Source organism: Takifugu rubripes, chromosome 14 (genome assembly GCF_901000725.2).
Source record: "Takifugu rubripes chromosome 14, fTakRub1.2, whole genome shotgun sequence".
Taxonomy (NCBI): Eukaryota; Metazoa; Chordata; class Actinopteri; order Tetraodontiformes; family Tetraodontidae; genus Takifugu; species Takifugu rubripes.
This window is the reverse complement of record NC_042298.1, coordinates 8,432,961-8,459,745: the sequence shown is the minus strand read 5'-3', so window position 1 is coordinate 8,459,745 and position 26,785 is coordinate 8,432,961. Positions and strand designations below refer to the sequence as shown.

Sequence of the window (26,785 nt, the reverse complement as noted above, 5' to 3'; positions counted from 1 at the left end):
TGAAGCTCTTATTTACTCCCGCTGGTCGGTAATTAAAGGCATCAGCCAACCACGTGACCTGTGACGTCTGGGCCGGGTCGCTCGCGCCGTGCCGACTCGGGTGATCCCACAGCTCGGATCCGCGGAGGCTTCCCGACGTCCCCCTCACGGAAGTCCCCGAGATTCTCTCCTCGTCCGCTGACCTCCATCTCCAGCGCTGCCTGGCGGCGTCTCTCCCACAGGACCGACAAGAGGCCGCCGAACCTGTGAGTTTCCCTGACTTTGTTCCAAACTTCCTGCCGCTGCCGCTCTTAGCTAGCTCGGCTGCACCGTCCCGCGGCGCTGGGAGCGCACTGACGGGGGTTGTTCCCCAGTCTGCGGTCGGCCTTTCGGATGGGTCATTTTAGCTGCGCAAGACTTTGTTTCACACACTAAAGTGGGAGGAAAAAACTCCCAAGATCCCGCAAGACTCTTACGCGGACGCAGGTTTTATGTAGCCATTCTTTTTGCAAGGAAAACGGCGCTTTTTGTGGAAGAGCTTCGCAGGCAGGATGTTAACGACATATCTCAATATAAATGAAGTTATCTCAGGCTCCCGGACACGCTGTTTTTTCCGCTGTCTCAGTGAAAAACGGCTGATAATATGAAGCTTCATGTCATTCAAGCCTTTGACTTGTCGCTGCCGCAGGTCTCCATTTATTTTCTCATGCTCAATATGGATGCCCTGACTTCTCTGTGGGCTGTTAACGCATTAGGGCAAATGACACCAAAATGAGCCATGTTTTTCCCCTTGCTTGAGCTTTTGCCATTTTAACATATAATGTTGTGAGTTGTGCATCCGCTGCAGTGCTGATTGTCATGCAGATTCATCAGAAGAGTCGAGGAGAGACCATCTAGGCCTCGGCAACATTCCAAAACAAAGACCCCTCCAGTCCTGGTGGCTGGAGAAACTCGGGGCCGCAAGAGTTTGACATTTCCCCGATGCCTGGATGGCTTCCCTGCGCCTCAGACGCGAACTGGGATGATTAGTTACTGGATCAGTGGTGGATAAACCTGGTGTCTCTATTCACGAGCGCTGTGTTCTGGATTTCCACAGTACAGGATCTGTTGCTTCAGGGACCCTGATGTTGGGCTGGAACGGTCAGGTCGGCTGAACCCTTCCTCCCGGCCTCCTGGAGAAAAGCAGGACGGCTGTACTTCAGCTGCGGTTGCCTCTCAAGTACATGCTAAAAAAAATAGTTGACTTTTAACCATTATACCTCTGCCAGAATATAGGGGTAGATGACGTTACCTCGCTCCATCTGCCCCCTCCCTCCCGCCCTGCCCTCCCTCCTGCCTGACTCATGTGGGTGTTGGGCTGAAATAGTTTGGTGTAGTTTTACATTCCTTATATAGCCTCTGAGGAGCGAGCAGAGGCTGCGGCTCGCCTGTGTCCCAGTGTCGAGGCGGCGGGTTTGCCAGCGTGCACAGAGGTTCTGCTCGCCCAAACTTCAGATTCCCCAGCTTTCTCCCTGCTTTGGGCTGTCGGCTGGCCCCTGAGGATAAGGTGGGTTTGCACGACGGCCACTTCGGCGGCCCGCCGCGCCTCGAGCCAGAGGGGAGGGGGGTCTGTGTTCGGATATACTAACACCTTCAAATATGATATAAGCCGGAGTGAATGACTGAGCTCTTCCTCTCAAGTTGCATTTGCTTTTTTAAAACCCGACCTATTTGGGGAGGTTTCTGCATGAACCCGTCTTTAAGCTTTGCTCCGAGAATGTAAATATTGTACAGGACTGAAGGGTTTCCATGTCCTTTCCTTAAACTTCGAATTGGCTCTCCAAATAACCCTTTCTCTTATCACGCAAGGTGCGTCAGCCTATTAAAGTTGACGCGGAGTGTCATGTAACGTGTGTCCCGGCTGGTAGCTCCAGTATCTCATCGGCTTGTTGGGGTACCGAAATAGCTCGTCGGTGGTTTGATGTCGGGCTCCTCGCAGGCTACGTGTCCAGGTGTACTCGAGCAGAATCCCCTGAACTGCTGCATCATCAGAGTATGAATGCGTGAGGGTGGTTCTTGGTCCCTGACACCAGTTTATAAGTGTGACCACCAGTGTGTCGATGCAGCTGATGAGTCCAGGTTCTACTCTGTCGGTATCATGTCGTGTTATTATTGTAGAAGAGAGTCAGGAAAATGTGTATCCTCAACTTTTCAATGTTTCCAGACTTAATAACACTGTTTTTTTTTTTTTCTTTCTGTCAAGGCTATGAACGTTTACTCGGTAACCCTCAGCGGCCCATCACCTTGGGGCTTCAGGCTGCAGGGTGGAAAGGACTTCAGCATGCCCCTCACCGTGTCAAGGGTAAGAAACACCAGGCACTGCTTGGGCAGTTGTTTGCATCTTTAGCAAGTGTTCTCAGAGGCGACCGGTACATCGTCAACGGAAATCTTTGCTCAGTAGCCGAATTATTACTGTACACAGCAGCCGCCACAGTAACTGTAACTGCTCACTAGGCCTCACTAAAACTTCTCACTCTCCTTCTTAGGTCATGGCCTCTTCCCAGAATTAATTTTCAGAAGTTCTATAAACTGATGTCACTGTTGAAAAGAGTCGTAACCACTCTCCGGGCCTTATAAGTGCAGCGTGCGGTTGCTTTGCCTGGCAAACGCGCAGACTTTCAGATGTAGCCGCGTGCACACGCAATATAAAACCTTTACAGCATCGGGGCCGTTTCAACAGTTGGAATGACGACATGTCTTCCTTCTAGGCAGCCGCGCTCTCTCTGCACGTGTTGGATTATCAGGCCTGTTCCACTCCGGAGATAAACGGTTATCGACATCAGCCTGTAGCTGAACGGGCTGCTCCGGAACCGTCCGAGCCGCACAGCCGGCGGTGTCTGCAGAGTGTTGTGAGGAATTTGGAGGTTTTTGTTCTAAGCCGACGTGATCCTGTGGCGACAGCAGCATTTATCAGCAGCCGTGTCCGTACACGTTCTGAGTTCGCTCTGTTCGTTGGCTGCCGTCAGAAACGCAACGTTCCAGATCGGTTCCTGGCGAGAAACCGTTTCTTTAACCTTTTGATGACCAAACGGATGCGAGGGGGTTGCTTAATACACGGAAACGGGGGGAATTACTGGGCCGTTGGTGTCATTTGATGGTTTTTGCCTGTCTGCAGTCCAGTCGGGGGCAGTTTCTCACCAGTCCAGGTCTTTTTCAGACGCCAGCTCCCAGAAGTGTGTCCTGAATTTTCCTCCATGATAAGAATGGAACATTTACGACTGGCCACTGGTCGGCTAATATCTTAATTGCGTTGTGCCAGCAGCAGTCGGCCAGGCCCCGGGGTGCTGGAGTCGTAAAGATGTGGCGGTTTCTCTGTTTATCTCTTTGGACCTCTGCATTTGTCGAAACAAAGCAGAGAGTGAATCACTGATGATGAAAGAAACCCAACGAGGGGCACGTAAACCTCTGTGAAACACAATATTCCTCAGCAAGAGCAGGAGGAACACATGAATTCAGGGGGTGCTTTATCTTGACTGGCTTATCTCGGAACGACCAGTCGGTGAAAAGCAATTACACAGAAAAGCTGAAGAAGAAAGACGGGAATAAATGCTTAGTCAGATGCCGGTGATAACCCCTGGACCATCCGTCTGTGTCGCTGCTTGGGGCTTTAGTTAATTTTACTCTAACAAATCATGTAAACATACAGTTTCTTCTCTAATGATGCCTGTATTATGACCTTATTACAAAGTGTCCGAGGTTGTTTCCTCCACCCACTTTATAATATTTAGACGTTGCTTCAGAGGGAAACGACTGCAGAGGCACCATTTTGTTGTCTTCTGTGTTTGTGTGGCTCCTTTTTGGCTCCTTTTTGTCTCATTTGCTCACCGTGCAGGTAAAGCCTCTGTCTGCAGGCTAATGGCTGTTGTTCCAGATGTGCAAATATTTGTACTGCTGAAAATCTAAATGTGCTTCCGTGCCTGGTTTCAAACCTCCCTCCACATTTCCAGCTATAAATGGTCAAATTTTAAATCTGTTTGCGTGTATTGCTTATCGTATGTTTAATTCAGTGTTGGATATCAGATGTACTCAATTTTAATGCTGTAGTGACATAAACAACCTAAAATGGTTTCTACCCAGAAAAATTGTGATGCCTTTGTGTCTGTAGGTAAAACTGTGTTTTGGTCTGAATGCTCTTATTTCCTTCCTTCCTTCCTCCGGAGGAATCCTTGGCATTCCTGACATTTTTCCTGCATCCAGCCTGTCGTTGGGAGCAGACAGTCTCTCGCCTCTTTTCCGCCTCTGACGAGTCTCCTAAAGTCTTTATTTCTGATCAGCGATATAAGAGTCACAGACGATGAGAACGTGTGCCAGGACAGTCAGTCCCTGAAGGGAGAAACGACATTACAACAAGGTTATTATGTGTTTCATCATTTGTGTTGGAGAGATCAAATGTAAACTATGCAGACAGACCTACAGAAAGGTGGGTGAAGTTATGGGATGGCTGCCTTTATTCCTGGATTAGGTGGACACGGTGGGACTGTCAAACATGTGTGTCAGCAGACTTTGACCCTTCTTTCAAACTGTGATGGACGGATTGTTTCTCAACATTTTATATAGTTTTTAGAGGGTTGTTCTTTTTTACATATAGTGAAAGTCAGGATTTCTGTTCCAGCTCCCGTCTGACCTCTTTAATGAAGAAGTCCAACATGAGTGAAGCTTCTTAATTTCTCCTATGAAACCTGACCTTCAAGAAAAAATCCTGAGACAGTTTGTCTCCAAGTTTTGACGCTATAAAGTGTCATTAACCCGACTAACTCTGTTACCTTGCAGATAGAAATAAGATGTTTATCGTCAGTCTCTTGTAATACGTTGCTAATTTAATGAGCCCATCCTTCCAGTCCCATATCTCACGCTACCAGACACACGGGAACCTCATGACACCATAAGAAGGCTTGCTGAGAACCAGATGGTTTGTAATGACAGACACATGTAACATAAAATCGAGCATTTGGAGGAAACGGCGGATGATGTCAAGTCAGCTGGGAGATTTGTGGACGTCTCTCCATGAGTGCAGCTGGATGTGTTGTTTCTTTATCTCTGTTTCCGTTCGTGTTTGTCTGAACCCTCGGCCATCTGTTGATTTATCAGTTCATCTCTGTCTCTCTCACACACTCACACCCAGGGGAACGAGGCCTTGTTATGGGCTGGATTAATAATTCAGTGTGTGCTGATATGATTACCCTCAGGGGACCGTCTTCTGTGGCCTGATGGAGGTAAGGTTATGCTGTGTTTTGAGGCGCGTTTGTGGTCCAGTTTGTTGCTTTATGAGGGAATGGTGAGCTTGCCTGTTAGGTCTTCCATTTCTCAGAGATATTTATGGTGTGGCCTCGGCGGTGCCATGTGAATGACGTAACAGCAGACCGCTTCTCTCCGTGCAAAAAGGGCCAAAATGAGTCGAGGGGTGAAGCGTTTCACCCCGGTTGCACTCGCAGCCACTTGGAATATTGGTGAAACTGAAAAGCCTGGAAAATGCCTCGCGACTCGGTGGCCTGCTGATATAAACGATTGGCCAATACTTTGAAATTTGAGAACATACCAAAGCAGGTTTGCTGCTGTCAAGCACCCCCGCGTGCCAAAACCCCCTAAAACGTTAGGAAAGCGCCGCACAAACACAGCGGGGTTGAAAGGAGAATCTTATAGATGTGGTGTTTTTAGAAATAAAAGTCCACAGACGGTTGTTTTTGTCATATTGCTGCCAACTTGTTGTGGTACGGCGGGCTGCGATGTGCTCGGGAGCGTATTTTCTGCTGTCCTACATATTTACAATCTGCAGGAGGGGATATTGAGTTTCCATCAGCCCCCTCCCGCCCAAAACGTCTGAGCGCAGCAACTTTTAGCTTCTGGCTTCTCAAGTGAGGCAGCAGCTGCTCCATGAACCTGATTCAGGCCCACAGGTGCCCGTGTCCATCAGTGGCCAGACACACAAACAGTCCTCATTCTGCGAGGAGTAGCTTCATTTTAGGCCCCTTTAATGGCCAACAGTGTAGCCGCAGTGTTGGAGAACGATAATTGGTACCATTTTTATCTGGACACGACTACAAACCAACTCTCCCCAACAGCTGAACTTTCTGAAATGTCCTCATAATGCACATTAGTAGGTGCTCCCCGTTAATTCCTGTGTAACTCATTTCTGTGTTTGGATTATTTGACCTTTTCCCTGTTGAAGCACTCGGAGCGATTTTGTTTGATGCTTTAACAGAAACAAGATCTTTTGTCTGCCCCCCCCCCCCTTCCCAAATGTCAGAATATGCTGAGACGTTACTGTGGCATATAATCCATGAAAGGAGCTACTGCGAACAGTCAGACCCATTTCCACAGTATGTCATGCGTGTCCATGTGCTCCGTGCGGGTTTTTATTTTATTATTCTTTTTTTATTTCTTACCCTTTGCCACGACTTTTAAGATCTCTCCAAACCGGAGAGCTTGTTTGTGCCCTAAAACCTCTAATTGCTTCCACTGAGTGCAAATCAAAGGCAATTAAAATAATGCCTGAACTTGGCTGTAAAGTAAGCGTCTTGGATTTGCCCCCAAGGAAAGCATCTCTGCCTATTTTTAGCCTTGCTGGGATTTTTTTTTTTTTTTTTTTTTTAATGCTCAATCCTTTAACTTTGTTGTCTTGAAGCCGTCATGACTTCACAGAGAATATTACATGCGTGCTTGTGCGAGCGTTTTTGTGTACTGCGCGGATAGTTTCGCTGAAGACGACACAACCATTGACTGAACTTCTAAGTCAAGCTCCTGATGACATTTTCATGTTTCTATGACATCAGAGTAATCTGAATAATGACTACATTATTCATTTTGTGTCCACTCTTGCAACTTGTTTAAGCTCAAGCCCGGTTATCTATAATCAAGATATAAAAGAAGCTGATATCTTCTGAAATAAGTCAAATAAACACACAGACTTGATCTTTTGTTTGACTCATGCTGCCTTGTCTACTGAAAGGATGATGTCATGCTTTTGCCAGTGTGGCCTGATGGTTACTCACCTGTTGAGGGGGGTCGTTCCTGTAACCGGCGGAACATTGGTAACATCTGGTTTCTGTTTGTAGCTTTCAGGAGTGTCTTTCATAGTCTCTGCTCCCATCTGCAATAAATCATCGGAGCGATGACATCATGATGACCCATAATGCCTGTTCCTGATTGTGTTGAGTGAAATATCTGGACTAGCTTGTCAGACCCAGACATTCAGACTCCTCGCGCGCCGATATTACCACAGTTGCGCTCTCTGATTTCCTGGAACTGCGGCTGAAGTTGATACAAAAATGTAGAAAATAATAGAGCCACATCACACAGATCCTTATCTCCTCGTATCACCATGTGCATCTAATTTCTGTCTTCTCTCGCCCAGCTGACCCCAGGTGGAAAGGCAGCTCAGGCTGGTGTGGGTGTGGGAGACTGGGTGGTGTCCATTAACGACGCCAACGCAGAAGATATGACCCACGTGGAGGCACAGAACACCATCAGAGCAGCAGAAGACAGCCTCACCCTGACCCTCACAAAGTAAGTTTTTCCACAGCGCGTCACAAAAACCCCACCAGTATATCTTCAGTCTCGACTGCATAAATCACCCCATAATTCACGCCGCTCTCTTCTCTTGTTCTGAAGAACGATAACACGCATCGGTGTCCTTGAAATTTACCCCCAATATCTTACTCATCGGTACAGGGAGGATGGATAACAGACTTCTGTGAATTGTTCAGTCCAGATTCCACTATTTGATCCCGGCAGCATTAAAATATGCTCATTTATCCCCAAGAGTCTGTCTTTTTCTTAGTAATGAACCATTTCAGACATTTAATTTTTCCAGCTGTAAATGAAGCCGAATAAATTAATCTGATTTAGTTTGAATTGTTTTAATTAGCAGCTTTCTACAGACAGCACTCGCAGCTGCTCCTGCCAGAAATGGGCCGATAAGAATCTCTGCCGGGGATCAGCAGCACGTTCCACCAGCAGCCGTATTCCGAAAGGTGGAAGTAATCAGTTAAAAGCCGGATCTCTCTAAACACTCAGCTGTAATAATATATAAAAAACCAGAAAATTAGCTGGTGGAGCGGAACATTAATCAGGGCTGGGAGCCTGCAGAGCCTCAGAGGTTTTCATTAGAGTCATTTAAGTAGAGGTTGACTGTCAATGATCCATGTTTTGACGCTCCTAGCTAAAGTTTGTGATTGCAGCTATATTCACAGGTTATAACGGCGTCGCCTGCCAGCAGCCGCGGCCTTCAGGTTCCCCAAAGCCACTCTTGTTCGTTGTGTTCATTGAAAGTCCGAACATCTGCAAGTCATTTATAACCTTCCAGAAAAGCAAACGGCTAGAATATAAACTAATGCTATCAGATTTCCAGATCGTGCTGGATATCTAGTGCCGCGTGAAGAATGGAGTAAAATTAAATTTGCAGCAAACGCTGGAGATTTGTCTTTGGCCTCACCTACAAAAGTGTGGGCACAAACGCGCCCCAGCCAGATAAAACGGCAACATCTTTCAGGACTGGAATCAGCCGGTGCATTCATAAACACGAGGCGCAGCTTCCAGCTCATATTTAATATCCTTTACACTTGTCAGCAAGTTTAAAAAAAAACAAAAAAACATCTTCCCCTTGTTCTGTAGGTTGTTGCTGAGTGGAGACGCAGCTCGCAGTGAGAGACCTCATGCATTGCTATTTTTGAGTCGTGTAGATCCAAGCCGCCTTCATAGTATTGGATATTTTGTTGGCGCATTTCAACTTCATAAATCATAAATGTCTCTGCACATACCAATAAACCCAGTAGGGCCAGTGGGAAGAGATTATTCTAAGCTTTGACCTAGAAAATGCCTTTTAATCAAGTCTGTGTGTGTGTGTGTGGACTGATGTTGCAATTTTCTGAGGAATAAGTAAAAATAAATTGAAACCATCATTCATTCTGAGTGGATGAAGTCATGAGAAGTGACATCATGCAGAGCAGAGTAATGGATGGCGGTTCGTGAGGTGTCATTTGTGACCTCGGTGAACCTTCTGTCCCCCTACACTTTCTTTATCTCCAATTGAACTCAGTGGCACTCGGTGAACTCCGTATTTCTTTACAGCTGGACCGTCTTTATTTCCCCCCACTCCTGTTTATCGTCTCCATGTGGTTTCCAGATCTAAATATTTCACATCCTCTCCCCTGTTTCTTTTATCCTTAAATCTCTGAGACAGTGTTACTCATATCAGCTGTTCGTGTAAGGAATTAATCTGAAAGGTTTTCATAATTAACTTGGGGGAGCCTGATTTCAGTTTAATTGGATGTTTTTCCTGAGATTATATCAAACGGCCTGAAAGCCAAACATGCATCAGTAGAAATAACCCACCTGCGAAACGAAGCAGGAAATGACTTCCGACCAGCCGAATTTACAGTTTAGAAAATGGTTGCCCGACCATCCAGGTATTTCCAGGACGACCGTGACGCACAGCTGCCATACTTGCCGTATAATCCAGGTTTTTACGTATGACTGATCCAGCTGGAGATTAGTAGATACATTCCCACGAATGTCTGCTCCAAAGTGTGACAAGCGCAGTCATGTCTTCCTCCCCTTCACTGTCCTGTTGGTGTCTATGCAGCTGCGTTGGGACAAATGCTCATTCTTGTCACAGGAAGTGCTCTTCATAGCTACACGTGCGAGTGCAACCTGAAACAATTAGGCTGGCTGGAGAGCTGGATTAATGTAGGATGAAAACACCGGGGTTGTTGTTTTATGTAGAAAGTTTAAATGGCGTCCTGCTGCTTGGCTTCAGCCGGAGTAGGAACCGCAGTAATGTGAATCCTGGGATTACAGTTAAGACGTAGACGGTTCTGAGGCACTCGCAGTATTTTTAGTCGGCTGGAGGAATCTGCAGGCCGTCCAAAATCACAGGGAGGGTTCTCACAGGACCGCTGAGGCGGCCTTTAGCCTTGTTAAACCTGCTCCGTCTGCCTCATATTTGAGATTATGAGGGCTGTTCTGGAGCCTGTGTTCCAGTCAGGTTAAGAGGGCCAGTTTAAAACCATGTACAAAAAACCATCTTGAGGTGTCGAAATTGCCATGATATAACGGAAATACAGGAAAAAAATCCAGATAGTGTGAAAACCAGAAGTTCTCGCTGTTATTTATTGCATTTTTTTTAAACAGGACCTTTCTTCAAATTAAATCCCGTCCTATATCATACCTGTGCTTTTTGATGTGACGTAAACTAAGCTGCACTTGTATCTCTTGTCTTTTCTTTTCCCAGAGCTTTCAAAAGTGGCGATGAGCAGAAGGTATGGACCTCTTCACCTGTTCACGAACACATGAGCATGGTCTGCCGTTGGCTTTGTGTGGTTTGAAGTTAAAGCCTTTAATTGATGCACCACTCTGTTTGTCTCAGACATTTCATGTCCTGTGCATTAGCAACGCATCAGCGAGTCACTAAATGAGCTGTTTTCCTGGACGGACTCTTGCGAATTTTGCTTCTGGAAACATTCCAGTGCATTTTTTTAATGCCTTGCACAATCCCTGACAGCCAAGGAACGCTGAAGTGTTCAGGTTACCGTCTAGTCCTTCGAGAGCCACTCGTCCACAGTTTAATCAGTTTGAATGGCACAGCGGTGTCACGAGGGGCTCTCTGCTACTACTTTATTTCCTTTTTTTATCCGGCAACAACAGCGTAATAAATTTTTCCTTCGGTGCTGTTGCTCTGTTCATACTGCCCAACTGGAAATCTTTTTGGTGAGGCATTTCAGTCAGATTTGACGGTTTCTTCACTCACGTTTTTTCAGTTTTGGTAGATTACCGCGGCCAGTCAATGGCCGGCTGCCAGCACAAATGAAACGGCCGTGTTCGCACTGCTTAAGCACTTCAACTGAGCGGAGAAAAGCCGACAGACTTAAACAGAGCCGTCCCTACAGCCTCGAGTAATATTATTTCATGAGAAAAATATGGGGCCGCCCAGAGGCTCTCAGAGTTTTGGGATTGTGCAACAGCAGACGGAACTTTCGCTGTCTCAGAAATGTCTAACAGCATGTGCTGCAGTGTGCCGTGTGTTCTCCTTCTCCCACATTCTTCCAGGGCTCGTTTGTTCCAGCTTCTGTTCAGCCAAAGTACTCCTTTGCTCCCAGCACAACAATTAACAAGATGGCAAAGCCTTTTACTGCAGGAGACAGTAGTGCCAACGCAGGATTCCCTATTAAACCTGTGGCCTACTCACCTAAACTTAACACGCCGCACTCGCAGGTCCATGCCAGCATGAGGCAACCACAGAATGGGTAGGTGGTTAATCTGCATTACCTCTGAATTATAAAGTGACTAATGTGGTTGTGAGGTTCATTTTGTGGTTTTATTTCTCAGTGTCTGTAGCTCCTGCAGGACTTCCAGCCCTTCCTGCTTTGCGTTAAAGTGTGATTCGGTGTGACGGGTGTGTTTGTTCACACTGCTTGGATCAAAAGGAGTGTTCCTTCCAAAGGTTTAGCTAAGGGACATACAAGTTATGATCGTTACACACTCCAGAAATAACAATGTGCGCTTATAGTTTGTCATGAGGTTCTGGCCGCTAAATAACAGGGGAAAGCGATGGAGGTTGTCAGCTTTATGTCAAAACAGAATAAATTTATCTTGTCAGCCTTTTATATGGATGAAACCGAACACTCGGTTAGCGCGGCAGCATATATTTAGAGGGGAGTTCAAACTGACCTCCTCCAGCTAAATATTTCTTGGGGAAAATGCAGATGGATGTTTCCATCAGACGCAGTTTGTGGTCATTTGATTTCTGTTCCATTGCAGAATCTTTCTGTGGTTACGCCTGTGGGTTTGGCTAGTTTAGACGTTTAGGTTTATTTTTTTTCAAATGGCCCTTTTAGGTTGACATCATATGTTAATGTGAGTAGAATATATTATACAACAGGCAGCCACATTTACAGCAACAAGGTGGCGCCTCATGGCAGCAAATAGATGTGTGCAGCCTTTCAGGGGTTTAATAAATCTTCACTTTCTCTTTGAAAGCGTTATTAATCATTATCCTCCTGATCATTGCTGCGTCTTGACTGAAATGTTGGGGCCAGACAGCGTCCATTCATGAGTGTTCAGGGAATTTTTCAAGTTAAATGACTCTGAAAGGAGCAGTTTGATGTGAAATGGTACATGCGATGTGAGCAGAAAGTGTAAGGCGGTCCCATTCCTATAATTTGTGTCATGCTTGTGGCCTGGCAGCAGCCGCCAATGAGACATGTTCTGCTCCTGGATTTAGCCTGCTCGCTCTGCTCGTCCAGCCCAGTCCTGGATTGCTTGAGTAACCTTTTCTACCTTTTTTTTAAAGAGGGCTTTCACACGGTTCTCACAGATGGAAAAGCATTTCAGTGGACAGGTTTGAAAAGATTAGAGCTCCATTCTGAGCTTGGCCAACATTTAATAGAGCCATGCAGGATTTCTGCAGACAAACTCTGCTGCCAGCAGCATATGCCTAATGTGTGTATAGAGGCCTTTGTGTTGGCGTGAGGGAAGTTGTTGCTGTGACATCCTCATGTGTCACTGTAATGGCATTTATTGCTCTTTATGCTGATAAATGACACCAAATGACGATATACTGGTAACTAAGCTGCGATGAGACCTTGGACATTTGCATTTCCATAAATCTGAAAACATTTGCGTTATGTCTGACAAAAGGGCATGTGCCAGACGGACAGAGCCATTCTGGGTCAGGGCAACAACGGGTGATTTGACAGGCAACAAGACGGCCTTTCTCTGCATTTTGACAAAAGCGGCATGCGTTGTGTCATCTCTTGCATGTTTCCTGCATCCTGCTGTCCTTGTATCACTCTGAAGTGTACAACCTGTGTCAAGCTGACATGTTCAGTTTTGCTTTTCCTGTTAACCTGACCTGACTCACCTTTGTCTTTTTCTTCATATGCTGCAGATGGAAACTCTTAACAAGTTAGTATATCTTCTTTTTTATTTTCTATTCCCCTAAAGTGTGTTTTTACACACTGAAAATGGGTATTCATTGAAGTTAAATTCATTTTGTAATGCTAGTGGTGGGAAAAATTTAAACATACACGTGAGATAAAGTTCAAGGTTTCCCAGAAAGATGACCACTTCTGTCATATAATGAAAGATTTTTTGTTTTTTTAACATCGTTCTCAGACCGTGATCATTATCCTCACTACTTCAATTTGTTGGCTTGTTGAGCAAATCTTGACCATGTTTATTAACTAGCAATTGTTCTGAATAGGATTTAATTTGTACACTTAACACAAAGTGCTGCGTTTCTGTGAAGAGAACCTAAAAGGATTTTAGTTTAGATTTATTTCGATGGCCTTTATTTGATCTTTGCCTCTTCTACAGGGGTGAAGCGGCATTTTATGACGATCTGTACCAACAGTCCAAGTAAGAGGCAGCTGCATGCAGGCTGGCTTGTCTGCTACTTAGGTCAGGTTGAGAGAGGCTCCTGGTTTCAGACAGACATGCTTAATTTGTGGTAAATTCCCGCTAAAGCTGATCAACAGCAGCTCATGCTGGAAGCATATTTTATTTTTGTTTGTTTCTTTTAGTCAAATTAAAAGCTTCAATATGCTGTAAATTGTTGCCAGTTCCTGTAAGGACGGTGATGAATATGATCTCTAATGAGGTAATGTCCATTTATGAGTCTATAAAGCACCCACGAGGAATCCTCATAATGGCTATCCATTAGCTCGGTGATGCTCGGCATTAAGCGGTGCATGTTCTGTTCAGCATGTCCTCTATTTCAAGGACGTTGGATTGGCTGGAGTTTGCCTCAGAGACTCTGTCGGGGGGGTTGTGTTAACTCACACCTGCCGTATGCTGCTCTTCGGTGTGTGTGCAGACACGGCCTTAGGATGGAGAACTTTCCGTGCTTCATCCCCAATGACCATAGCAAGAAAAGGCTGATCCAGGACACTGAGGACTGGCAGCCGCGCACCGGTACCACCCAGTCCCGCTCTTTCCGCATCCTGGCCCAGCTCACAGGCACCGACTACAGTAAGACCTGGCATGCTGGGTGCAGTGAGACAGAAGCGAGCCGTGGCGGTTAGACTGCTACGCAATAGTCAATCTGTGTGTGTGTGATAATCTCTCGTGCAGGCTTGATATGAAACGTATCTGTAAGGCGCGCTGATGTATTTGTCCTGGTCTCTCAGTGCAGGATCCCGATGATGAAACCATGAAGAGGGCCAGGTAAAGCCCGTGTGCCTCCTGGCCTTGTGCGTTTGAGAGTGGGAGGTTTGGTGTCGATGACTGAACATTTAGCCACGTGTTGATGTAAACATCCAACTTGGCTGTGAAATTTGGGACTGTTTTCTTTTTGTATAATCACAACAGAAGTCCGCATGGAACGAGCAAATCACTAATACGCTAACAGCCAGTTAGGGTGCGAGCAGCTTGTTAGAGGAATGTCCACTTACATTTGGTTGCTATGAGTTACAGAGAACATGGTTGCTTCTTAACTACTCCTAAGTCAGAGTGCTGCTGTAATAGGTTACAGATCTAATACTCGATAAAAAGGTTACTAATCTTCCAAGAACGTCAGACTTCTCTCCTGGTTTAATATTTGCTTCGCCGTCTTGACTCCTTGCCCTACAATCTGTTTCTTTCTTGTCTATCTCTGTCTCTCATCTTTCTCTGGCTGTCAGGGAAAAGTTCCTGACTGAGATTCAAAGTCCCCGCTACGCTCGTCTGCGGGATTGGCACCACGACAGGTCTGCTCGTGCCCTCAATATCAAATCCTGAGCAGCAGCCTAGATGCAGTGGGGGTCCCGAGACCAGCCGGAGCTTGGTAGAAATAGGCACGTACATGCGCTACATGAGAAAGACGACAAAGACGGCCAACCGACCAACCACGCTTACAAATTCACCTTTCAGGAAAAAGGATGAGGTGAAGAAGTTTAAGGGGCAATAAATGAAAAGCTAACCAAACAGAATCAAATAAAGTAACTTAACATAGATGACAATGCCAGTTGTGGAACCTTGCGTACTGAGCCTACGAGTTAGTGCGTCCTCTGGATTTCTGATGCTATGAGTGTTGACAACACCGTGGACCACTGTGCCTGTCACCCTGTTCTCCGTTCACACTGTGGTTCTGGGAGTAAACATTCAGGGGGAGGGGGTCTCCTCAGTGGGAAGCGGTTATTCTCAGACCCCCATTTGTCTCTGTCTCCTTTTCTCTGTGTTTGTTTCCATTTAAGTTCTTCATCTCATTAGTTTTCGTTTCTGATCCCCACATCTCCTGCCATTAAGGAAGAAAAGAAAGATCTGTACTCTTGTTGTTTTTTTTTCTGCTGTCATCAAAAATATAAAACATCTTCCAAAAAAAGCAAACTCTTTCTTCTGTCCTTTCTTCTGTGCTCTTCTTTGTTATATAAAGCTTCGGGGAATTCAGTGTTCTTTAGAGTTTTTCTTTTTCTGGCTGAGGTTTGCTGTATGATGTTAGTTCTTAGACCAGGGTTCAGGAAGACTTCGGATGCCTTGAACAGAAAACCTGACTTCAATTAAGCATTAAAACATGGTAGTTGGCACTGTCACCTCGCCTCCTGAAGGTCCTGGGTTTGAATCCTCTGTGCCCACTGGCTTATCTGTGCACAGTTTGCATGTTCTCTCCGTGCCTGTGTCTATTCTCTGTGGGTACTCCCGCCTCCTCCCATATTCCAAAAATGGGTAGATTAGCAACACTAAATTGACCTCGGTTGTGAATGTAAGTCTGAATGTTTGTATGTAGAGTATAATAACATAAGAGAAGTGGGATTTATAGAAAATAACGGCTGGAAGAGGGAAAAGTTGATCTTTTGCCGTTCAACAAGAAAATGTGTTTAGCATCATGTACGTGGTATTTATCAGTTTAATAGGAAAAAATTACCAAGGGAGGTAGAATAAGAAGGATTTGCCTATTAGAATAATTAGATTACCTGCAGTCATAATATTGTTGAGGGGGGAAAAAGGTTCAAACTGTACAGACATGATGGGAAATTACTCTGGTAAAAGTCACTGTGCAATCTAGGAAGGGTTACATGGCAATTTCAAAACAATCTAAAGCCCATTACTCTGCAGATAGAAAGGTTATTCAAACGTAGGGGGGGGAAAAAAACAAAACATTGTTTTCAATTTTCTCAGGAGAAAACATCCCCACACATTCACCCTGAGGTGAGAACATGCACTGCCCCGACTGCACATGCATCAGTTATCACTTAAAAGTTAAATCATGAAGTCCAATTCCACTGGAGTGGGCAAGTCTTTATAACTCTTGATACTGTGCCTCAACACATGCTGCCAGTAGGCGGTCACTTCTCACCTAATGGCTATTTAAATCGTAGCTACAAGTGGGAAAGGTCCATCCCTTTGTTTGTTTCTAATATTAATATTCATTTGTGCAATATGAACAAAGTTTCTCTCTGAATCGTGACATTATAGGTGATGCCACTGTGTTGCCAATTTAAAAGGAATTTAAAAAACATTAGCTCCCCTCTGAGTGCCTCCACAAGCGTCACAGTCGAGTCCTTGCAGAGCGGCAGCTGTTTTTAGCTCCCATCACTGTGACATGTGTCAGGGACCTTTGCCAACAAACTTTTACATTAGCTGCAGGACACACACACACACACACACACACACACACACACACACACACACACAAATAATATATAGGAAAAAAACCCAGTTAAAAGAAGATGTCAGTCAGACAACAGGAAATGTGTGCCTCCATTGCACTCTGCAGATGGGGGAAGGATGGGGGGGCTAGAAATGTCAAACAAACATGATCCAGGCTGCTTCAGGTGGGAATGAGCGGCTGCAGAGGTTGCTCTCTCATATTTGCACTGGCAACCTTTCCCAGAATGAAGAGCAGCCAAACAAACCTCAGAGGCGGGCGAGGAGTCACTGCCATTTGTCTGTTGTTGTGTAGAGCACAAGTCAAGGGAGCAGATTCCGGATCGCTGTTGTTTACCTGGATAATTCTGGTGAATAGTTGGAGAGGGGTCCCCGAAGGCAGGCTTGTCAGTGTGGGGGTGAAGGACGGCCCACCTAACGTCTGGGTGTCAAACAGACTGAAAAAGGTTCCTTTTGTCCTTTCTGTTCCTCACCCTGGTGTGCTGGCATTTGATAAAATCACTTGCTTCTGTGGGTTACACAGAAACTGAACTTTTCCCACACACGCTGAAAAACAGTGTCTTTCATCACCACTTTTCTGTCATAATTAGTTTCATTCGGTATTTTGTTGCTGGGCAACAAAAAGGTGTAGACTTGATGGCCGACTTTAACTGATACGGGCAATAACACGGAGTCTTTCTGGTTCAGGGTAATTAGTGCTGCGTCTTTTTTGCAAAAGGAAAAGATTTCATCACTTTTCATTAGTGTATCGTAAAGCGTGTCTCGGTTGATGATGTAAACACAATACGTTCCCAAAGCGCGCGGAGTGTTTTTCCCTGAGATAAGGCATCTCAAGAGCTCACTGTTTTAGCTCTGAGCTTGTTTTTCCATCTCAGTTATGGTTTGAAGATCCTCTGAATATTGTGGCTCTTGCTGCGGGTAATGCAACTTTGAAGTGTAGAAACAGCTCTTTATTTCAACACTTCTGCGTCGGCAGGCTCGGAGCAAAACTCCACCGCACCCAAATCGGAGCGTCTATCATCTTTTCGGGTTTCTCCAAGTTCGGCTGTGACTGACAGCTATTAGTCACATCGGGCACTGTTATTGCTGCCATTAGAGACGCGCTTCTTGAATCGTGTCTTGTAAAAGTTGCACAAAATCAATCGTTGCTTCTTTCTCTGTGCACCAGAGTCTCTGTTCTGTCAGCATCTTCTCGTTCTGTAACGGACGAGAGAATCGTGTCCTATTAATGAGGATGATGATGCCACGTATGATCATTCATGGAGGGTAATGTGTGGAACAAGGTAACAGAGGCAGCCTGGATTCTATTCTCCAGATATGGCATTTACTGCGGAGTAACCATAGTTACTGAGCTCTGTGGGTACCTCTCTTCTAATTAGTCGGTTTCTCCCCACAGCCTTGAGCCAACTCAGTCACCTGCCGTGGCCCAGGCAGCAGATAAACCAGACGGTGAGTTTACGCTCCTGCTGACACGTAAAGAGAAGCCCAGCAGCATTTGTGCTAACAGATTTTTATTAAGTGTCAAGACAAGAGCAACACCATGACCTGCACGACTGCCCCAGCAAAAGTGCAGCGCTCACATCTGTGTGTGGTGGACAGAGATAGATAAATAATAATAATAATAAATCAAATTAAAATGGTCCTGTCTGCTTTTGGTTTAGGCTCCATGACGGCGGTTGCGACGGGAGGTCATTCAGGTCCTTCCTCTCGGCCGCCGTGGGTAACCGACCCCAGTTTCGCCAATCGCTTTCGCCCAGACAAGACCAGCACCGTGATGACCCAGCACCAGCAGCCGGCCCAGCCGACCCCCATGGAGAACCGCAGCTCCATCCTTCAGGCAGCCCAGCAGGCACCCGAGGACACTGGGAGGACGCCAGTTTGTGGCGCCTGCAACAAAATCATCAGGTGAGGCTGCACGACCACGTCTATAGCTGGACAGAGTTGGAATAAATCCATCTGCTTATTCTGGAGTTCTTTAAATCTCCTTTACACATTTTACTGATTAAACAGGAAATTTGCTATTTTACTTTTAGAAAATATTGAAAATTACATCAAAGTAAAGGCGTTTGTGTGATTCCAGGGGTCGCTACCTGGTGGCGCTGGGGCGCTCCTGGCACCCAGAGGAGTTTACCTGCTCGCAGTGTAAGAAGGTTCTGGACGAGGGGGGCTTCTTCGAGGAGAGAGGGTCCGTCTATTGTACCAAGTGCTACGATAATCGATACGCTCCAAACTGTGCCAAGTGCAAAAAGAAGATCACAGGGGTGAGAGCTCTTGTGTGGCACAAAATGTCTGAATAGACTTGAGCCGCTGGACGTGGGTGGGCTGCTTCTTGTTTGTCTCCAGCATCGGTCAAGCTTCTTCTCACTTTGTCAGGAAATCATGCACGCCCTGAAGATGACCTACCATGTTCAGTGCTTCAAGTGTGCCGCCTGCAAGACCGCCATCAGGAACCAAGCCTTTTACATGGAGGAAGGAGAGCCGTACTGTGAGAGAGGCGAGTGGCTCAGCTGAGATAATCCCACTGCAATTATTACAATTTAAAATGATTGCAGGTAAAGTTTTTTTAGCTTCACGTTTTTTTCATCAGCACCTGCCTCTTTTTTTATTTATACCGCAAATAGCAGCAATACACGTTTGTGTAAAATAGATTTATTTATTTTTTGGCATCGACTCCCATTTTCTGTATTAAACCATCCCTTTCTTTCATTCTTACTAATTCAACTTCTTTTGCTCACATGAGACATGAAGGTGTGTCTGGAGATGTGCTGGAACCCATTCATTGGTTGAAGAGAGTGACGCCCACAGAAACCTACGGTGTGATGAGTTGCAGACATCGCAACCATCTGTCATTTGTTTAATGTAAAATTTTACGTAAAGTATCGCTGCACACCCTCCTACTTGTGCATCACTGGCAGATAAGTGGGGCGCTAATTAAAATACACCCGCAGGATGATAATTAGCCTTAAAATCCAGCGTTCACAGGTGGTTTACAGAGTCCCAGAGCAGCTGAGCTCATGTCAGGCCCTCTGTAACTTTACACACAGGTCAAGTCCTTCATGTGCATCATAAATCTCCACGCTGCGGCATGAACGGACGCGGGAACTGCCAACATGATGGAGCTCGTGTTATAAAGGATGTCAAATATTCATACTTTTAATGGATGCCATAGCTGAGGCTGCATATGAGAAGCGGCGGTGCAGAAATAAAAGTGCAGCCGCTGGGGTGATTCAGAGGTCTCGCTGAGAGGATTTCACGCAGTGCGTCTCATCTGCAGTCATCTTTTTAAATCAAACGCTACATTGTTTTATGATCGCTGTAAGGTTTGACACAGGCCTGACACACGCACCAGTCAATCATCCTCTGGGTTTTTTGTTTTTTTATCCCCTGTAATCCATTTAGCTGCAGTTTATTTCAAACATTTCTCTGTTGCTATTTTGTATGAATAGCATGTGTTCCTCTATTGTACTGTAAATGATTTAGCCGAGCGCTGAGGCTGACATAGAATTCTGCTTTATCAGAAGCCCGAGCCAGAACCTGAGCAGCCATTCGCTGAATAATGCCTTCAGCCCTGATAAACATTGTGCTGCCTCAGCAACTTTCAGGGGATTGTGCAGCCTTCTCCCACTCGCTCTTGAGGAGTGGCGTTATAACCTGACACATTTCCCCAGAGTCCTTGTGATGAAAGAGTCTGGCAAATCCAGTTAAATATCTGGAGTGTTTTCCTGTTATCCTAATCCCTCCCTCACGCCCCGGAAAGGCGCAGAATAACAGGAACGGCAAAGTGTGGAGCGTGAGCGTATACCGTTAAAACGGCTTCATTTATCTCCGCTACCCTCGCTCCCTCCGTCAAACGTACGCACTCGGATGCTATTAAAGTTAAAAAAAAAAAAAAATTCTTGCAGTGCTCTAAAGATGAAAGCAGCTCAACCCTATTTCACACCGGGTGCTCGGAACGTCTCGTCAAGGTGAAGCGATGTTTACATGTCGAGGTCACGGCAGATGAGTGGCCCCGCGTCGAGGACGATCAAAGCGAGCTCTTGTGATGCTTATCTCGCCCGCCTCGTGTCACCTTTGTCTCCGCAGACTATGAGAAGATGTTCGGCACCAAATGCCACGGCTGTGACTTTAAGATTGATGCCGGCGATCGGTTCCTGGAGGCCCTGGGCTACAGCTGGCACGACACGTGCTTCGTCTGTGCTGTAAGTCAATTTGATTGATACACCCTCCCCTGGAGCCTCTCTCTCCTCTCCCTCTCTTTGCACCCCCCACCACCACCACCACCATGCTCTCTGTTTACCCCGTTAGATTCAGCCAGTCACTGGGATGAAACCCCAAATTAAATGAATCAAGTATCGAAGTAGACACCTGTTGCGGCTCACATAGAGATGCTGAGGTGTGACATCTCCTCTGCCCTGGTTTCAGCAATCTGTCTGTCTCCTTTCATCTTTCAAGCTCTGCCAAATCAACCTGGAGGGGAAGACGTTCTACTCCAAGAAGGATAAGCCGCTGTGCAAAAGCCATGCCTTCGCTCCAGTCTGAGAGTACGAGCATCGTCACTCCGGAGGATGCAAGGACGCTCTTCCCGACACACTTCCACATCCCAGCTATGACCACCACACGCCTCCTTTTCTCTCTCCTGCCCATTCTGTGCTTGCAGTCCAGGTCAGCGCCCGCAGCAGGCAGGAAACAACGCCTCCTCAAATGAAATTAGGTTCTTTTTGACTCGCATACAGTATTTTAATTCAGCCTTCCTGCGGCCTCAGGGCAGCGCATCATAAGTGGGAGGTGTCACGTGTACGTCTCACGCCCACAAATGGACCGAATGAAAATTTGACCAGAGATGGTAATATGTTCACCTTTATGATGCTACAGATCAAGATACCAGCCAGGACTTGTTTCCTTGATCGATTTAAAGGGTAGCGGGTTCTTAAGATTCAGCCTTGCTGAGGTCTGAGAGGTTCTGGGTTTTTATTCTGCAGGAAAAACAACTAAAGTACTCCTCAAGAATTTTAGTTTTCACTCCTCTATAAATAATTCTGCTAAGTGTGTTTGCGGCCTGATGGTGTGTTCTATTAGAACTGAGGTTGGTGTTTTTGTGGATGTGGAGCTCAGAAGAGGCTTTTCTGGGGATTCTCATCCCATTATACCAACTGGCACACGACTCTGGAATTGACATGATTCCCAACTCCATAATTCATAATAACTGCTGTGGCAAACGGAATGTACCAACTGGCACTCGGGTTTTCTTTTGTTTGGCTTTAATTTAGTGTCATTAACTGTTTTACGTTAGAGTTAAGTTTGTTTTGCTGCCTGTAAAACCAAATGCTGTGCTCCATAACTGGAAGTGGCCACAGTTTGTTTTTTATACCATCAGGCAACCTTTGTTTGAACTTTTTGACTGGGAGAGAAATCTGAGGAAGTTCCTGTGAGCAAATCATTTAATGATCCCCTTCATACGTCACTTTAACACTCCTGTGTCGCAGTAATGATTTGCTACTGTTCCTGCGCCTCCATGGAAAGAGCGGTGGCCCCAATTAGGCCCATTTCCCAATGCTAACTGCAGCGCCAATTAACATAATGGGGTCCAGTCGAGCAAATGAAAGGGCGGCATCCCATTTCTCTATTACAGCAGCATCGTCACAGTTTAACCCCGTTGGAACTGTTGAGCGATGCCGTTTTAGCCGTTCAAAGGAACAGTTGTCTTTTGAAATGATTTGCTGAGGCTTTATTGTGGACATGGTTGATTCATATTCAGTTTTAGAGCTGGAGGTTTTCAATGAAGCCCAAAAGTAATAAATAAGTAAAGGCACACGCCTGGGGGGGGGGGGCAGAAGTAGTTTCAGTAAAAAGGTTAAATAAAACATTGTAAGATGCTGAATCCAATCTTGCTTCCTCCCAAATTTCTCGATGCAAAGATGCCTTATTTTATACAAGACTAGTGTTTAACCATGAAAGTGACCTAAACTAAACCCAGAATTGTTTTATGATGAATGCTAACCTCATTAAAGACGTACTTCCCACTCTGATATATGATCTGTTTGCTGAATTATTGACAACATTTGATAAATTGGCTGTAAAGGTGGAGGCCCGAGGCTGAAGGAGGTGAAAGGCTGAATATCCTGAAAGCCGCAGTTATTAAAGACTCAGTCATCCCAAAAACACACCAGAGCGGCGTGTGTGCAAACAGGAAATAAATCACTCGCCGCTATAAACACTGAAAAAAGCTCTTTTGCACGGTGACCATTTAAGTGCAGCGACAACGCTGCCGCAATTAACTATCGTGATTATTTTATTTTCTAGTTTACCCGTTTAAGACAAAGTCGGGCCGAGCGGTTGATCAAATAAAACCTTTCAGTCAATTTAACAATATATAATTTATTTACAACAGTTCAGGTTGAATTCCTATACATACTTTTCTGAAATGTCATAGATAATTATATACATAAGGCCAAGTAAATACTTGAAAGCACTTAGAAACGAATTTCCAAAATTCTACCCACAAATCCATATCATTGTCGAAAAGAGTACAGAAAAGCTCCTGAAGCAGAAGTTTTCCTATCGCCACAAAAGGTCTGACAACAATTTACATCGACGAGGAACACAAAAGGTCCAAAGGAAAGTACAGAAATGAGGGTTATACAATTGCATAAGCGCTGTGGCATGTAGTAAATACAGCATTTTTGACTCGCAGAAAGGCAAGGAACTAAATAGAAAACCCATTCACAAGCACTGGAGTCTATTGTTCTTTGTTCACAAAGAAAAACAGCTCAGTCAGAGCGACAGGGAGGACCACACACACACACACACACTCGACACCGAATACTAATGAGAGTTAAAGTACAGTTCAGATGTAGCCATTTCCCATCCACAACCCTGTTAAAAACTTATAAATCCTCAGGAAAAAAAGCACTGATGTTACTAGGATGAGTCTTACGACTGTCAGGCCCGGATTTCATCACGAAAGGAGATTCTCCATCGCTCAAACACACACACACACACACAGTAATCGCAGTTTTTTTTTTCCTTTTTTTAAAAGATTAGATAGACGTGAAGATAGATGCTGAACATCCAGGCGGCTGGTGAATTACATTACTGAAATGTGCTTAGACGACACATCCGAGACAATGACGGGGGTGATGAAGTTTCACACACAGTCCGACTGTACATCCGCCACGGCTCATTGAACACACTGCGGCGTCGCCCTCCTCCTCCTTTCTCTTTCTCCCCTCTGGCGATTCACTAAGCATCAGTAACCTTCTCCACCTTGCCTTTAAATGCTTACGGTTTCCAGAAATAATCGGACAGGGCGCGGTACAGGATGGACAACAAATGTATAGAAACCGTCTGGAAAACAGTCTTTAAACCCATAACACTGCAAAAAGTCACTGCTAGATTGCCGGAGAACAGCATATAGGCAAACACGTCACGGTTTAGACTTGACAAATGCTGCGCCAGTTAAATGTCTTTTTTTACCTTGTTTTTCTTTTTTTGGCTTCGTATTAAAATATAATTTACATTTCTTTACAAAGTGGTCAAATAAAGCAACACGTTACTGCCCGAACAAACAGCGTTAACTTACCACGAAGATAGAAGTGAGGGGGGGGGACACGAATGGGAGCGCAGTTCAGAAGAGACGACATCTGTGACCTCTACACTAGTAAAATATCCCGCGGGTACAATGTGAGGATGTGGTGGCCCTAAAATCACCCCGAAACTTTGGTTACCAGTTCTGCTGATATACACGCACACGGCTGCTTTAGAAAAGTATTTACATGTTTCACTTCAACATGAAAATATTGAGCTCGGCGTCGCCTACGAGGATCCCAGGCTCCCTAAACAAACCAAAAAAGAGGGGGACAGAGCTGATTTGCATCTCTGAATAGATTGAATTGAGGGGTTGGACAGACTGCTTGGTTGATGGGGGGTGGGGGTGGGGGGGGACCTGCCGAGACGCCACCTGAAGATCTTTTTTTTTTCTTTAGAAAAATAGCAGGACGCACTTTCCCCCTCTCGCGCAAATGTACATTCCAAATATCCGACAATCATAAAAGAGGCTCCGCTTGGTGATGGAGGACTGGGGGAAGGACCGGGTGGGACGTGGGGGGGGGGGGGCCTCCTCTCTTTACAACTTGGACAGCTTGACATGCAACCCTGAGGCAGACGGAGAGGGAGCTATGGCTAGATTGGGATCATTTGAGAAAAACTTTTCGCCCCCTGCGTGGAAAAGATGCGGTGCGAAGGAGCCGAGAGGGGACGAGTCCCTCGGGAGAGGACGAGTCCCTCGGGAGGGGACGAGTCCGTCAGGCTTAAAAGCACCTGCTGCTACTCGGGTCAACTCTGTCTGCGGACGGACGCTCGCCTCAGGCGCCAATGCTGCTTTGCCTCCCAGCAAGTAGAGTTGGTTATAAAAACGGAGCCAGATTCTGGGTGGGGGTGAAGGGACGTGTTGTGGGACGTCCTACAGGGGAGCGCTCAAGACTATACCTGGACCCACTCAGCTTTTTGGCCATACTCCCGTGGTTCTGGTTGGATTTGGTGGCAGCCGAGGCCAAGTGATGCCAAAAGCGACTGGAGCCGAGAGTAGAGACTGGACTCCAGCGGAGATGCTGCCTCCTCCCAAGTCAAGTTCTGAGAGCCTAAAAACCACACGTTTATCGATTCAGAGGCAAAGAAAAGTCTCGCTGAATCAAGATGTCAAGTTGATACATTCACTGTAGCGATGCAGGCTGGACTTAAAAAAAAGGCAAAACGCACACACACGAGATAAGACAGGTTTTTTTGGGGGGGCTCTGACATACAATCTATTTTAAACCTGCAAGTGCAGGGTGTGCTACAGGCTGTGAGTGTGTGTGTGTGTGTGTGTGTTGTGTTTGAAGAAACATAATGGCGCACAGGACACGTGCAGCTGTGGAGTGTGACGGTGTTTGGGGGCCGCCGATGCTCGCAGGCCGTCCTGATCTTGCTAAAAATGTGCTCAGTGTCTGAGATAAAGGTCGTCTGGCAAACAACTGCATACGTCGCCTGTCCTCCTCGTCCCGGAACGGCCGGCGCCTTTCGTCCCTTTTCGACCCACCAGCTTATCGTCTCTATTTGGTTAGAAATATATCATTTAATCAGATGGCGAGAGCAGCCGTCTCCGTTAGCGTCACGTTTGCATATTGCTCCTCGGTTGCCGTTTGTACAAAAGGCTTGAAGTTGCTTTATTCGACTAAAATCTTTGATGGGGAAATAAAGGGTTTGTTTTTATTTATTTAGCTCTCCCCGCACACTTCCTTCCCTTTGATTTTGGTCTTTGAACGGATTTTTCGCCCCACTAGCCTAAACCCTTGAGTCTCCTGGTAGAGACGCTCTGATCTGATTCCCGCCGCTGTTGCTGTCGGTTGTGTATTGTGGTGCTCTTCCTCTGCGCCGGTCTCGTCTCTTCCCTGCCTCTGGGGTTAGCACTCGCCGTCGGAGACCAGGAATATCATGGCTTCCTGTTTGCCGATGTCGGCCATGACCGCAGCCAGCTGGTTGATGTTGCCGCTGTGGAAATGTTGCGCCTCCCACAGGTCCAGGATCACAGAGGTCGGGCTCGCTTTGGATGCAAAGAAACTCATGTGTCTGTGGAGAGAGGAGCACAAAAATAGCAGTCGCTGGGGTTTTTTTTTTTGGGGGGGGGGGGTTTCCCCCTCCTGAATCCACACGTGAGCCTGTCTCCCGTTTGCTTCCCGGGGAAAGCTCCCAGCCCCGTGTTTTACAGCGCTCCCGTCTCCTGTAACTCTGTCACTGTCACGTTTTATGGCAGTACCTCAGATATACTGTACTCCAGCACCTAACTAAGAAGATAAAAGCTATAAGGACGCAGTGCAGATCTACAAATCCTCAATCTGGCTTTCTTTTTTATTTGGAGCTTAACAGTGTGAGCTCTTTATTTGATGTCGAATTTGCCTCTAAATCCCTATACAGTAAATCCTATATGGACTTTCACTGGGAAGTCGGAAGTGACCTTTTCTGTTTCAGCCGCGGAACCTTTTACGATCAAACCCAATCAATGACAACAAAGCGGCGGCCCCGGCCGGCTGTGTGCTTGAAGTTGAGTGGCAGCGGATCCCCGCGGTAACCGAAGACGCCTGTTTGAATTAATGGCCTTTTCCTGTTCTCCAAATGTCTGGGGGTCCCCACTGTTGTGTGGAGCGCACGTGGCGTT

The 26,785-nt window shown here is 46.0% G+C and overlaps 2 protein-coding genes across 7 annotated transcripts in view; one reads left to right on the top strand and one right to left on the bottom strand.

Moving 5' to 3' along the window:
- The first annotated feature begins 92 nt into the window (after positions 1-92).
- pdlim7 (PDZ and LIM domain 7) lies at positions 93-22,624 on the top strand. 2 transcript variants are annotated; one of them, XM_029846955.1, is made up of 11 exons: positions 93-245; positions 2,222-2,320; positions 7,370-7,521; positions 10,247-10,274; positions 11,062-11,258; positions 17,993-18,045; positions 18,258-18,501; positions 18,677-18,857; positions 18,970-19,090; positions 20,680-20,795; positions 21,049-22,622. In XM_029846955.1, exons 2-11 carry the CDS (start codon positions 2,225-2,227, stop codon positions 21,133-21,135), a joined length of 1,275 nt encoding a protein of 424 aa, XP_029702815.1. In that variant the 5' UTR covers positions 93-245; positions 2,222-2,224; the 3' UTR covers positions 21,136-22,622. The 2 variants fall into 2 exon arrangements, with proteins under 2 accessions (XP_029702815.1, XP_029702814.1); XM_029846954.1 differs by lacking the exon at positions 93-245 and adding an exon at positions 1,368-1,525 and having other exon boundaries at positions 21,049-22,624.
- Positions 22,625-22,955: 331 nt separating this feature from the next.
- The window catches only part of unc5a (unc-5 netrin receptor A), a 109,060-nt gene continuing 105,230 nt past the window's right edge, over positions 22,956-26,785 (bottom strand). For all 5 annotated transcript variants that reach the window (XM_029846950.1, XM_011610752.2, XM_029846951.1 and 2 more), the window contains one exon: positions 22,956-26,199. In XM_029846950.1, coding sequence (XP_029702810.1) covers positions 26,034-26,199 — 166 coding nt within the window. In that variant the 3' untranslated portion in view covers positions 22,956-26,033. The remainder of the gene's footprint in view (positions 26,200-26,785) is intronic.